The 13922-nt window shown below is 50.5% G+C and overlaps 2 protein-coding genes across 2 annotated transcripts; one reads left to right on the forward strand and one right to left on the reverse strand.

Moving 5' to 3' along the window:
• Positions 1 to 1132: 1132 nt before the first annotated feature.
• Positions 1133 to 5979, forward strand: TGME49_237140 (ethylene inducible protein, putative). Its single transcript, XM_018780484.1, has 6 exons — positions 1133 to 1527; positions 1904 to 2007; positions 2740 to 2971; positions 3816 to 4126; positions 4796 to 4910; positions 5684 to 5979. Exons 1-6 carry the CDS (start codon positions 1389 to 1391, stop codon positions 5704 to 5706), a joined length of 924 nt encoding a protein of 307 aa, XP_018635771.1. The 5' UTR covers positions 1133 to 1388; the 3' UTR covers positions 5707 to 5979.
• A 1060-nt stretch (positions 5980 to 7039) lies between these two features.
• Positions 7040 to 13813, reverse strand: TGME49_237150 (minor histocompatibility antigen h13, putative). The gene is made up of 8 exons (XM_002369026.2): positions 12291 to 13813; positions 11267 to 11375; positions 10496 to 10753; positions 10089 to 10205; positions 9417 to 9620; positions 8936 to 9022; positions 8362 to 8450; positions 7040 to 8032 (listed from the first exon to the last, which is right to left on the reverse strand). The coding sequence occupies exons 1-8, from the start codon at positions 12593 to 12595 to the stop codon at positions 7948 to 7950; spliced, it is 1254 nt and encodes a 417-aa protein (XP_002369067.1). The 5' UTR covers positions 12596 to 13813; the 3' UTR covers positions 7040 to 7947.
• Positions 13814 to 13922: the final 109 nt, after the last annotated feature.

A 13922-nucleotide genomic window follows, 5' to 3' on the forward strand; every position in this document is an offset into this window, starting at 1 on the left:
GACTACCAAAGTGAATATCATGATATTTGTACAGCTTGTATATAAATGTTGGTTTTTCAAATATACGCTGGATACCACTATACTTAATGCACTTAACATGATGGTCATGAAGAGCACAATAGAACTTGGATCCGGTAAACAAAGACCTTCAAGATACGGTGAACTATCGTTCCTAACTGAATCTTGTTCAATAACAAGGGAGTAATGAGCCGACATGGAGGTGCTCCTGAATGTAACGGTACAAGCTGTAAACAAAGGACTCCTTAACTTAAACTGAGGAGTCAAGTAGGTACAAACCGTACAAGGATTAATTATGTCCATCTGTGCATCTAAGTTGATACTCGGTTATATATGTTAGACGCTAACTTCCCGGCTAAACATCCCTTTTCTTTGAAACACACTTCCCTTCTCGCCGTTAGTATGATCTCAAAGTACCAGAAGCCATGTGATCTATATAGTATAACGGGACATTAGACCGAACCTGCGATAGATAAATATATCTTGGATGATTGTATATTAGCGGCTAAATGTCAATCAAACATGCGAATTTTAGGTTTCCATGAAATCTATTTGGAAGAAGAGGCTTGATAGTACTACCGTAAGTACATAATATACAGTCCCAGCAGTAGCGGTTAAACTATAGAAGAGTCGAGTATTATCCATACATACCAGGCGTAAAAAGCGTTCATCCAGTTACTAAACAGGTGCCAGGCCAACAAGAATCCGATCCGTGTATTCCGTACAGACTAACATTAGGAAGGAGACTACCAAAGTGAATATCATGATATTTGTACAGCGGAGGATACTCGACGAATCTTCAGGCGCGCAGGCCTGCTCGAGAGAAACGACCGCGTCTAGGATTCATAAAACATAACGGAATCACCGCAGAAAGGCGCTGAGCTCGTGTCAGTGGGTGCTGGCGCAGCTTGCCGTCTCATTTTCGCTGTTTTTCGCGGGTGAAGAAGCGGACAGAAACAGAACGTTCTGCGAAAAGAGCGTACACTCGGTGCATGCAGAACGGTCTGTCTTGCGAATTCGCACACTCCCCTGTCGTGTCGCACCACGTGCACACGCAGCGGGCGGGACTCGACTTTTTTCGCGTTTTTTCGCGTGTCTCCGAGTTCGTTTGAATCCATTTTCCTCTGGCCCTTTCCCCAATCCTTCGTCTCTGGTTTTCCACCCTTTTCTGGCGGCCAGTTTCTGCTTTTTGCCGCAAGTTTCTTCACTTTCGCGGCTCTCCTCCACCTTGGCGAGTCCCGCCGCTCTGCCGTCTCCCGTCTTGCCTCTCAAGTGTACATACACCCTGTGCGGTGTCTGCGTACGCGCCAGAGGTCGCTTTTCTCCGAACTTTCTTTTTCCGCCTGCTCTTTCTTGCGAAGTCCGGCATCATGGACCAGGCAGCGACTTCTGCAGCCGCCAGTCAGCGCGGGACCGCCCGAACCAAGCTCGGTCTCGCGGAAATGCTCAAAGGCGGTGTCATCATGGACGTGATGAACGTGGAGCAGGCGCGGATTGCTGAGAAAGCTGGTAGGCACAGTCGCGACCTGAGAAACAGAGAAAAAGAAAGAAGCTGCAGGTCGCTTGCGCTGCTTCCCCACAAGAAGGCGGAGGAACACTCCACGCGTCTATCTACCGTCACGTCAACAACTAGAAGAGACATGCAACACTAGCTATTCTGAAGCATCTCCATATTATGGACATATATATCCATGTTTAGGTGCATACACACATGGTTTATATATATATATATATATATATATATATTCATACGTATGTATATGTATGTATGAATCGATCTTTTTATTTAGCCGTTGATGTACAGATGCACTGATAGACCTTCATTGGACTTTGCGTGGAAACGGATACGTTTGCGAGCGTCCCTTCTGATGCATTTCCATTTTAGGCGCCTGTGCAGTCATGGCTCTCGAGAAAATCCCCGCCGACATTCGCCAGTCTGGTGGCGTAGCCCGGATGTCGGATCCGGCGATGATCGAAGAAATCATGAAGGTAAATACCATGTCTCTCCCATTATTTTCTTCCTTTCCCTATCTTTCTTCTTCGTCTGGCTCCGCTCGTCCTCTCGATTCTCCCTCGTGTCTCCTTCTCTTTTCTCCTGCCCGACTCGCTTCTCTGCCTCTCTCTCCATGTTTCGCCTTCATTTGCTTCTTCCTTGGTGCGTGCTGCAGGGGGTAAGGCGCGCAGTTTGCTCGTTCTTTCTCTCTTGGATCTTATCCCTTCTCTGCTGATCTCTTCTTTTGCTCTTTTTTTCGCGAGTTCTCTCCTCACTCCGCGTCCTATTCTCGAGGAGCAACGTCCCTCTCCTCTCCTGTCTCTCCTGTCTTCCCTTCCTTTGTTGTTTCTCTGCGGATTCAATTTCAGTCGCCTCTTTTCCGTTTAGTTTCTTTCGTCTTCCACCTCTCCTTCTTCTCTTCCTCCCTTGGCTCGTCCTCTCCTTTACTTTCTACGTGTCTTGCTCCTCTTTTTCACATCTGTCTCTCTTCTTCTCCTCATTCTTCTCCTCTCTCGTTATTTTGTTCTCTCGCTTCTCCTTCTCTCTTCTCCTCCTCTCTTTTCTCCTCTTCTCTCTCTTCTTCTCTTTCTTGTTCTCCTTTGCCCTCTTCTCTTCCTCCCCCTCCGTTTCACCTTCGGCTTTTCCGGCCTGTCTGCTCGTTCTTCCTGTCCTCTCATGTTTTTTTCCTGGCGTCCAGTTTTTTCCTTTTTTCTGGTCCTCTTTCGCAGGCGGTCTCCATTCCGGTGATGGCCAAGTGTCGCATCGGTCACTTCGTGGAGGCGCAGGTTCTCGCAGCGATCGGCGTCGACTTCATCGACGAAAGCGAAGTGCTCACCGTGGCGGACGAAGAAAACCATATTCTGAAGGAGAAGTTCTCAGTGCCGTTCGTCTGCGGCTGCAGGAACCTCGGCGAGGCTCTCCGGCGCGTCGCGGAGGGCGCCTCAATGATCCGCACCAAAGGTCAGAAAAAAGGAAAAGCAGGCGAAAGCGCGGTTCGCTGATGGAACGGGCAGGCAGGGTGAGAGGAGAGAGCTGGACGACGAGCCGGAAAGCCTGTTGAAGAAACGGAGGAGAGACGGAAGGTGACAGAAGAAGGTCGAACAGAGGAAGCGAGAAAAGCAACATGTGAAGAAGCGGTGGAACAGCAAGCAGAGTGGAAAGGAGGACAGAAAAGACAAAAACAAGCAGATGAGTTGTCAAATGGCGAAAAAAAAACCTTATGGCATCTCGCCTCTCTTCTCTCGCGTGTGGCAGCGAAATCGGAACGCAGTGGGTATCCGTGCACCCCGCGCGGAGCTGGTGTGTCTCGGCTCTTTTGAAAGCAGAAACTTTAACGAGCATAGCGAGACCAAGACGGATACCAAAGAACAGGAAACTCGAAATGCCAACGTGGGCTGCTGCGACTCAGCAAACGCGCATGTGTTGCCGTTCTCTTTGATGTCAGTCTTCAGTGTCTTCTCTTTCGGATCTCATGCTTCAACTCACATTCGCCTCACCTTCCGTCTCTTCTCCTCCACTTCGCCGTCTCTCACGGCTTCTTATCTCGGTTCCGCTTTCTTTCTCGTTGCTTCTCTTGGTTGGTTGTTTTCTCGCGCAAGTCTGTGCGTTATCTGCTCTTCTCCGTCTCGCTCTCCTCGTCGCTTTCTCTTGCTCCTCTCTCTGTTTCTCTCTTTCTTTCTTTCTCTCTTTCTTTCTCTCTTTCTTCCGCACATGTGTCTCATTCGCTGAGTCCGCTTTTGTTTCACACGTCTGCGTTGTCGTTTCATCTGTTTTTTTTTCTCCACCGCGCCGTTTCTTTTGGCAGGGGAGGCGGGGACCGGCAACATCGTGGAGGCTGTGCGTCACATTCGCACCGTGAATCGCGAGGTCGCGTTGCTCCGAGCTCTCGACGAAGAGGAAGTTTTCTCTTTCGCGAAACAGATCCAGGCACCTCTCGCGCTGGTCGAGGAAACGCGGCGCCTCGGTCGTCTCCCCGTCGTCAACTTCGCTGCCGGAGGTGTAGCTACACCCGCGGATGCAGCGCTCTGCATGCAGTTGGGCGTCGACGGCGTCTTCGTCGGCTCTGGAATATTCAAGTCTCAGTGCCCGGAAAAGACGGCGCGCGCGATTGTCGAGGTCTGTTTTAGACGTTTCTGCCAAGGGAGCCATTGATTCTTCAAGACACACGAGTTGTTTCTGTCCACCGTCTGGCTGAAGCGAGGCGCCTGGCGCGCTCTATTTCTACTCGTTCGCCACTGCTGAGGGAGTGTCGTCCAGTGCCTCTCTACTGCTTTTCACATCTGTTAATTTCAGAGTTGAACATTCACTAAAAAAAACGGCCTGCGGCAGGACCGCACAAATGGACGCGCCCCCGGCCATCAGTTCCATAGGCATCGACTCGTGTTTCTGTCTTCAGAAGAGGTGGACTGGGCAGTCGCTCCAGTTCTCGTCTTGTGGCTACGCTGTGACTGGGAAGGTGCCGTTCCTGACCGCCCTTTGATTTCTCTTCTCCATTTTCTTTCGGCAAACGTCCTTCCGTTGGGTCGTGCGTCTTCTCGCCCACCGTGACGGTCGTATCTCCTCTGCCTTCGTGATTGTTTAGCTGGAGTCTTTTCTCTGTCTGGCCGCGTCGCTGTGTGGCGCTTTTTCTCTCCTCTTGTGTCTTTCGTGTCGCGCTTTCGTCTGTCAGTCCTCTTTCACTGCTCCTTCGACGTCTCTTGCCCTCCCTCGCCGGTTCTCCTGGTGTGCTCTCTTCGTTTCCTCGGATTCCCCCTGCTTTCTCTCTGCTTCTGCGTTCGCCTGCAGGCCGTCACGCACTTCGATGACGCGGGGCGCCTCGCGCAAGTTTCGCGGAACCTCGGCGAGGCGATGCCCGGTCTCACGATGGACCGCATCGAGCGATGGGCTGGCAGAGATACCTGTGAGAAAAAAGAAAATCAAAAAGGTCCCGAAAATTCTATCACACACACATCGACAGAGAGACTTGTATACATATATATATATATATATGTATAGATATAAATGTGTATAAATATATATATATATATATATTTAAATATACATATATAAATATATAAATATGCATGTGTATAAATGAATATATGTACATGGATTTATGAATATATTCAGATCAGACCCATCATGCTATGAGCAAACATCTACATGTGTGCTCTTTTCATACGTAGGTAAATTTGCGAGTGAATATAAATATATATATATATATATATATATATATATAATTGGAGTGATATGAGTGCGTTGACGTATATGTTATATCTTTGTAAAGGTAGGCGTATGACTAGGCAGAAGAGACAAAGAGTGTGTCCGGGGAAATATATTTGAGATTTATCAGGAGAGAAGACTGGCGGAAGAAAGAGGCGAGAACTGAAGTTGTCGAACCGAGCAAAGAAGTCTGTAAGAAGGGGAGAGAGCGGGGAGGGGAACTTCGGTGGTCGAAGGAGCGCGGCGGTAAAGCGAGAGAAGACCGAAGAAATAAATGCTGCATGCCGAGTGTCTCGGGACATCAAGTTCGGAAAAAGAGACACTCTCCCTTTTGTTGTCGGGATGAAAATTGGGAGAAACGAAATTCCACCGCTTCGCCATGAAGGATTTGCGGTCAATCGGACTGTCGTTTCACAGTCACAAAATATTCACGGGGAGTTCCTCTGCGCCCTCGCTGTTTCACTTTGTCAGCCCTCTCGTCTTCCATCGTTTGAGTCACTCCGAGAGCAAACGACAAGGAAAGGTGAAGAAAGACGAGAAGAAGGGAGAAGACAAAGAAGAGGAAGAAGACAAAGCAGAGGAAGAGGCGAAGTACAAGGAGAGAAGGTGGAGCAAACGAGGTTGTCCTGAAAAAATTCATTTTTCAAGTCTCAGCGCGGGAGTGACACCACAAGGACATTTTGCGGACGGACAGCTGGAGTGCAACCTCTCTACACCAAGTACTCTTGTATACATATGTCTACCGAAATGTATATGTAGAGATGGAGAAATATATATATATATATATATATATGTTCAGTCAGAGGATGTTTTTGGATGTGCTCAACGCGTCTGCGTTCCTGTCGTGTTGTAGCTACATTTTATCCTTGCCGACTTTTTTTTTCCACACGCACAAGTATAATTTGTTGCCGAAAATGACTTGTGATATTGTATATATATATATATATGGTTATATACTTATATATATATATATATATATATTTGGCACACAATTAGGTATGCCTGCTACCGGAGAGGGGGCGTGTTTGGTGTCCGTGGAGTCGCGCGAGACCCAACACCGCTTTTTGTGCATAAATGCATGCAAAGCGAGACGCGCCATGAGGCGCAGAATCCAGAGTCGATGAAGAGGTTTGAGCTTCGCTGGCGCCGCAGAAAGCTCTCCTTCAACAGAGGGTGGAAATCCTTTGCAGTCGAAAAGAAAATCTGGACACTTCGTATGTTTTTACCTCTATGTCTCTTTTTACTTGGTAGTGTGTGTATCCAGGTAGATTGCTGATCTTAGTGGTGACGGATGCACAAGCATTCGCCACAATGCTAAAGTGTACACAAATATGCAAACATACCCCTATATATATATATATATATATATATATATATGTATATGTATATTTACGTAATTCTTTTTGTAGAAGAAAGTGTGGGCAGGCCTTTTCGGGGTTGTGAGGAGGCACAGCCAGGCAGTGCACAGTCCAATTTACGATGGTTCCAGCAGCCAAGAAAATCAGGAATCGCGAACTTGATGTTGCCTTCTATCCTCACGCGGTTGATGCGACCGATGCTTCAAGCCGACCATATTCAGCGAGACTGATCTGAGACGCGACTGATCCCCAAGCTGAAAAGTTTCGCGACCCACCTCACAAATCAAGCACCTTGCTCTTCCTCCCAGGTGTCTTGACACAGATCTCTGTACATCTCAAGAAAGACAATTTGTATACATGCACTCTTATATCCATCAGTATCTAATAGAGCTGTGTAGTTCGGGACCTCAATGCACATCTCCAAACAGACACAGATAATATATATATATATATGTATATATTTTTGAATGTCTGTAGAGTTGTAGCAGGCTGTGTGTGTTGTAGCGCACCCACGTATGAGTCGGGGGCCGAGGCTGCCCTTTTGTTCTGCGGGAGAGTGGCAGAGGAAACCCCAGACGCTGAACGCGGAATAACACGTGGAGCTCGCGGGAGACATTCGCGTATCTTTCTTTGGAGAGTCTTCGTAAACAACGTCCAGTAAACGGATTAAAAAATTTCCTCCACTCTACAAACTCAGAGTTGAGATACGAGACACTCGGAGCGCGTTGTCCCTTGCAGAAAAAGCGCCACGCAGAAAGAAAGACCCGACCATAGAAACATACGCAGAGCAGAGACACCGGAATGTCAGAGACGGGAGCACGGAGAGACTCCGGACAGCAAAAGAGCGGAGGACGTCCACGTACGGCGCACAAGAAAGGCTTTTGAAATCCAGCGAAGCCTTTCTTTCCCTCGACAATACATATATATATATATATATATATATATGTGTGTATGCACATACGTATGTACACGCATGTAGATATATCTTCATACAGGCATGCATCTACGTCGAGCGTAGGCGGAGAAGTGCTTATCTTAGTAGGGGGTTAGAACACATTGAAAAAAGGAGGTCCTATCGAATTCGCACGCATGCAGAAATGGTACAGGAGCTCCAGTCGCCACGAACGTCGATCGCTGCATGCACACCGGTAACTCTCTCGGACGTTGCGTGTACGCCTCAGCTCTCCAGGGTGTACATACACCTGAGCTCCGGGACGCTTTGACATCTCCATGGCGAGAGAGACAGCCGGGTTCATTCGTTCGGTGTCCTCCCGTTCCTTCTTCATTGTCTCTTTCGCTCTGTCTCTGTTCTTCCTTGTTTCCGTCTCGACACGGTCTCTTCTTTTTCATGTTCTCTCGCGGCGCGGCCTTCTCCGATCATTTGCGCTTCTTCTCTTCCTTCATCTCAGACTCTCCCTCGACCTCTGCAGGCTTCTCCTCTTCATCTTCGCGGTAAGCCAAGCTGGGGAAAGCAGCAAAAGAACAAGTCGCTCCAAACCAAAAAAACTTCTACAGCAGAGACAGAAACTCCCCCTCCCCTCTACTGCGCACTCTGGAATCCCCGATGAAAAGCATGCGCAAAGATATACACCCATAGAAGCACTTTGAATCCACGCATGCAGCGCAACGCTTGCCCTCTGCTGCTCCCATTCACGCACATACATCGATACATATATATATATATATATATATATATATATATACACGAGAACTGTTTGACATTGATTTTATGGGTGTGAATCTTCATATGCATACGATTGCATTTTCTTGCAGACCTGAGAGAAGGCTTACACTTCTTTCACTTGGCCGTTGAGAGCCGCAGCGCCGAAGAGTGAGAAGAGGCAGAAGGGAACAATGTACAGGAGAGCAGGCTGCGGGTGCTGGAAAGGACAGAGACAGAAACACACGGGCAAGTAGAGAAGCATCACTACGAGAACAAAGCGGCCTCTGCGGAGGAAATCTAGGCGAGAGGCGCCTCTCCGAGAGAAAATCCATTTCCGCTAGAGCGGGAAACAGCACTCGACGACAAAGGAAGAGCGAGAAGAAGCAGAGAGCCTCCGAAGAAACGAGAGGCGAATGAAGCTCCCCAGAACCAAAAGGGAGGAAGAAACGTCTGCTAAGGGAGGAGGACGCCGATGAAGAGTGAATGAATCCAGCAAGGAGACACAGAAGGTCGAGAGGGGAACGGAGACAGGGAAGCGAAGAGGACGAGACCGATGAAGGCGAAGAAAGGAAGAGCAGACACAGAGTAGAAGAGAAAAGCGAGAGAAGCGCCAGAGGAGAGGACAGAGACGAACGAGAGGAGAGGACTGAAAGGAAACAGAAAAAAGGTAGAAAAATTGTTAGATAGGTCTGCGAGACCCACCTGGAAAACCAGCATGATAACTCCGGTCGTCAAGAGTCCGAACTCGTAGAAAATGGAAACGACAAAGAAGTAGAATTTGCTGAATTTCTGCGGGAACCGGAGAGAAAAGAACGGAGGACACGATCTCCTGTCTGTCTCGTGTATTCTCCGGCCTCTCACTTTCTAGACCCGCCTCTCACTGTACCCCCCCCCCCTTCCACGTCTGCGGTGTACGTACACCTGAATCCACTATAAGCTTTCGCTCGCTGAATGCACGCAAACGAACGTCCTCCCTCTGTGCGCACAACCCGCACAACTGTCTCTCTCCACTTGTTCTTTTCCTCCTTTTCATCTTCCTTTTTCCCCACTAAGAGTCCTTCTTTTCATAGCTCAGGCGCTGCTCTTCTTCTCCCCTCTCCTTCCCCCGTGTGCCTATCTCGCTCTCGTAGTCTCCCTGTCGTTCCCTCCTTCCTCAGTCGCCTCCTCCTTCTCTTTCGCGTACCTGGTGGATGTCGATCGACGCGCCGACAGTGGTCGTTTTCGCCGCGTTTCCGTTTGTGACGGAAGCCGTGGCCAGCGAGTAGTCGAAGCGGAGACACATGGAGATGAAGACTCCCGGAATGACAATGTCTCCCAAGCCGAGAATGCTGTGCTGCCACGGGTGGATACTGACAGGGAAAATCAGCTTCGCCGGACCCTCGAAAGACTGCCGAAAAACGTAAACAGCGAATGCGACGATGAAGGTGAAAGCAGTCAGAGCGAACGAGAAAGCGATGCGGACGGAGGAGAGACTGAAAGAGAGAAGCGAAGCGAATTGAGGAATAGCACAGAGTACACCACAGAAGGCATGCGGAGAACAAGAAGAAGCGCGGTTCGCGAGTAGCAGGAGCAGAGAGGAAAAGAAAAACGAAACACGAAAAGAAAAGATGAAGGAGTGAAGGGAACCGGGAAGGGAAGAAGACGACCAGTGGAGATAAAGAAGCCGAGAACATGGAACGCAGGAAAAGAAATGTGTGAACCGTTGAGATAAGACGTCTGTGTGCAGGAGAGCGACTGAGAAGCCGGAGGGCTCGCGGACATCGCTGTTCCCTCGCGTGAGTTCCTGTTTCTTGTTCTCCGAGGAAAGCCACGCGCTCAGGTTCCTTCTTTGACAGTGCTTTTCCTCGACGCCTACCTTGGCCACAGTGACCATGACGTCAGTGCCGAACACCCAGAAGATGTCGTATATGAAGAGTCCCGAGAGAAGGATCGTCGCGACCGTGAAGTTCCCCACACTCACGAGGCTGATGGCCTGCAGGCAGGAAAGCGATAGGCGCGAAAAAAGGTACGAGACCCGAGAGACAGGAAACGGAGGCCTCAACAGAACAAAAAGCACCGTCCCACCATGCCGCCCAGGTCACGACAGAAAAGAGTGAGACGCCAGTTCCTTCCTCTCGAGACTTGGAGCTCTCGACCACTGTCTTCCTCCTTCTCCCTTCTCTCTCTGGGTCTCCTTCGCTTTCTCCCTCCGCGTTCGGCGTCTTCTGGCTGACACTCAAAGTCGAGGCTTTCCTCCGCAGTCTGCGCCGTTCTCTGTCTTGCCTGAATGCAGAAGGCGATGCCGAGCAGGTTGTGCAGCGCCCAGTGCTTCTTCCATAGCCAGAGAGCAGACAAGGCAGCGGCGACGAGGTACGCGGCGAGTTGGCTGTAGGAAAAGCGGTGCATGCAAGAAGCTTCGTACGCCTCTCTCTCGCTCTCTGTCTCGAGACTCGGACGCGGGTAGAGCACGGGAATGTGCGGCAAACAAAGCTTGAAGGCCAGACGAGACTCGTCCTTCGCCCAGTCCGGAAACAACGGAAACTGCAAAAGCACGCACACTCGCATCGCAAGCCGCTTCTCAAAGTGAAGGAACACATGCACATGCATGCAAATACATATATATATATATATATATGCATAAATATGTATACATGTATATATGCATATATGTATATGTATTTGTGGGCGAGTGCGCAGCTGTTTATACATCTGCATGCCGAGGGACACACACAGGCAGCTACGCATTACACAGATGCGAAGGTAGAGATTGAAATACGAAGAGGGTGGGCAGACAAGGAACTCTGTGGGAAGGCATGTAACTGCACAAACGTACGGGTGAGTACACGCAGACGCGCTTCGATCGACACATGCAGATGGAACCACAGAAGTAGATATACGGATACACGAACATATAAGCATCTACGTATCTATGTGGTTCTTTATGTGCAGCTTTATATGCAGCAGAGAGCTGTGAAAACATGAAAGACTCTCTGCTTGCATTTGCAGATACTTCTTTCTTGGCGTGTCTCCGTCTCTCCCTTTCACGAGACGTACGAGAGCGACATGAAGCGTTTCGCCGAGAGCCAGCAGCCCGATCGCCGTCAGGTACAGAGTGAGCAGGAAGTTCACCCAGGACGCGTCGAGGAACTTGTAGGCGACGTACCTGAGACACCGGCGTTCAGAGGACAAAAATGGCACATTGCGTTCCTGCCCTCCACACAGAAGACGACGCCCGAGACAACGCGACGAGACGGGTTGCAACGAGCGATCCAGACATCTCCGGCGGGGTGTACATACACAGCGCAGAAGCTGCCAGCACTCCAGCGGCGAACGGAGACCGGAGCAGACTGAACAGAGAGAGAAAAATCAAAGAACAAGAGAAGAGGGAGGCACCGCAGAGGAGAGGCCGGTTCCACGTCGTCGAACGCAGAGGAAGAAAAACATGAAAACTGCGGGTCACGGCCAGAGGGCTGCGAAAGCGCAGACGACAGCACGAAAAGAAAAAGTGTAACAGAAGCCGAACGGAGAAACTGCATCAATCAGAGCGAGGGTGCAAGCACAGAGATCGCAAACCGCCTAGTGGAAAAAGAGCAGCGAAGAAACTGAAGCCCAACGACAATCGCTCCGCAACAGAGACGAGCAAAAGAGAGGAGGAAAGTGAAATGGATTCCATGACAGCACCTGCGAAGCAACCTCCAGACAGAAGGGACGTCGGAGCACAAAATAACCCCAAAACACTCCACTTTCACATGTCTTTTTCTTTGCCCTTCTCTCTGTCTCCTCGCAGAATCTCCTCCCCTCCACTGTCGCCTTCTCTCGTTCAGCGTATCTTCTCATCTGTGTGAATCTTCCCCTCTCGTCTCTCTTCCACTCTACCTCGTGCGTTGATTGTCTCTCTCCTGTTTCTCCCTTGCTATAGCTCCTTCTCTTCCTCTTTTTCTCTCTTTTCTCTCTTCCCCCCCCCCCTCTCTCTCTCTCTCGCTCTGTCGTCTCTGTGTCTTCCTTTCTTTCTCTCCGTTTGCTTCTGTCTGTTGATTGCATGTCTCTCTCTCCGTTCGCTTCGCTCTTCTTCACTGACAAGCTGAAGAGCGCGACAGAGCCGAAGACGGGGAAGAGCATCGCGTCCGTGTGGTTCATCGCCTCGCCCTTGTTCGACTTTTCTCCGGTGACCTCGTCGACTTCGTTCTGCCTCAGCGAGGCGTGACTGCCAATGTAGACGATCGGAAAGGTGTAAACGACCATTTGCAGAAGGACCGGAAGCGCGAGGAAGTGCGACACGGCCATCGTCGCTCCAAGCAGCGCGAAGCAGCCGTAAAAGAGCCGCCTCTCCGACTTGTGCGCCTGTGGCGCTGCTGCAGCTGCTGCAGCCTCGGTCCGGCCCATCTTGGCGGCAACGGAGAAACGCAAAAGCGTGGAACGAAGCGCGAGGACGCTCCGCGAAAAAAGGCTACGGAGAAAAAAGAAAACCAGATCCCCTGCAAGCGAATATGCGTAGGTGGCTGTGTGAGTGTGTGTGTTTGTGGTGGAAAGAGAGGAGGCCGGGAGGGACGGACGCGGAAGCGAGAGACGACAGAAGAAAAGAGCAGGACGACTCTCTCAGAGAGACGCGCCTTTCGGAGGGTCCGAGCGTCTACGTCGACCTCGAGAGCGGCGCGCAGCAAAGGGGGGCAGAGCGAGGGCAGGAAAACCAGTCTGAAAATCTCAAAAAGTCCGGACCAGCAGGTGCGCCGAGAGTTCCCGAGGTTTTCTCAGGAAAACTCAGGCGAGAACTATCTGGGCGCGGCCAAGCGAGGAGGAGAAACAGAGATGGAAGAAGGAGCGCAGAGAAAGGGTGAAAAAGAGAGGAAGAGAGAATCCGAAAAAAGAAGTTCGCTTCTCGCGCGTTTCCTGGGAGGGGAGAAAAGTTGGGAAAAGGGAGCGAATCTACGGCAAAAAACAACGCGACACACCAGAGAAAGACTTTTCGACACACAAACGGCGCTACGAGAGAGAAAGGCAAGGCGGCGCTTTTCGCGAGTTTTTTCCCCAGGCCGCCCACCACTCGCCCCTCCTCCTCGTCTTCGGTCTCAACCGCGCAAGTGTCTTCTCTCCGCGCCGCGCCGAGCTCCATCATGCATGCTCATGCTCTCCTTTCTCAGCTTCAGAGAGTTAAGCCTCCAGATTCTCGAGCGTCTCGGTTTTCAAGTGGTGTAAACGACAGGCAGACGTCAGAGAAAAGCAAAAGAGACGAGTCAAAAAGGTGGTAAGTTTCGAAAGAACACCCCAAGCCTCCCTCACCTCTCTCACTCCTGCCTCCGTGTGTGACGCATGCGACTCGATATCGGTTTCCTTCTCCCCTCTACGACCTCTCTCTCTCTGTCTCTCTCGATCTTCTCTCTCCTCTTCGTCTTCTGAAAACCTTCTCGCCTCTGTTTTCTCTTCTCGCTGTCCCCTGCTCTCTCTTAACGCCGCATCGAAAACCGCCCTCCCTTCCGCTGCCGGGGCAGGGAGGCGACCTGCCCTCCCTCAGCTCTCAGCTGCTGCGCCTGCATTTTCTGCCTTCCCCTCTTTGTGCTCCTCTCCTTCCCTCGTCTCTGCATTTTCCCTTCTCTGCCCTCTCGCCGTTCTCGCTCTTCTTGCCTCGGCATGGTGCGGTCGCGTCTCTGCGTCTGGCGCTCGCTGCCTCCGAGCCGGTTTCCGCGTCCGCGGCGGAGACGCAGCGAGACACGCG

This window comes from Toxoplasma gondii, chromosome X (assembly GCF_000006565.2).
Source record: "Toxoplasma gondii ME49 chromosome X, whole genome shotgun sequence".
Lineage (NCBI taxonomy): Eukaryota > Apicomplexa > Conoidasida > Eucoccidiorida > Sarcocystidae > Toxoplasma > Toxoplasma gondii.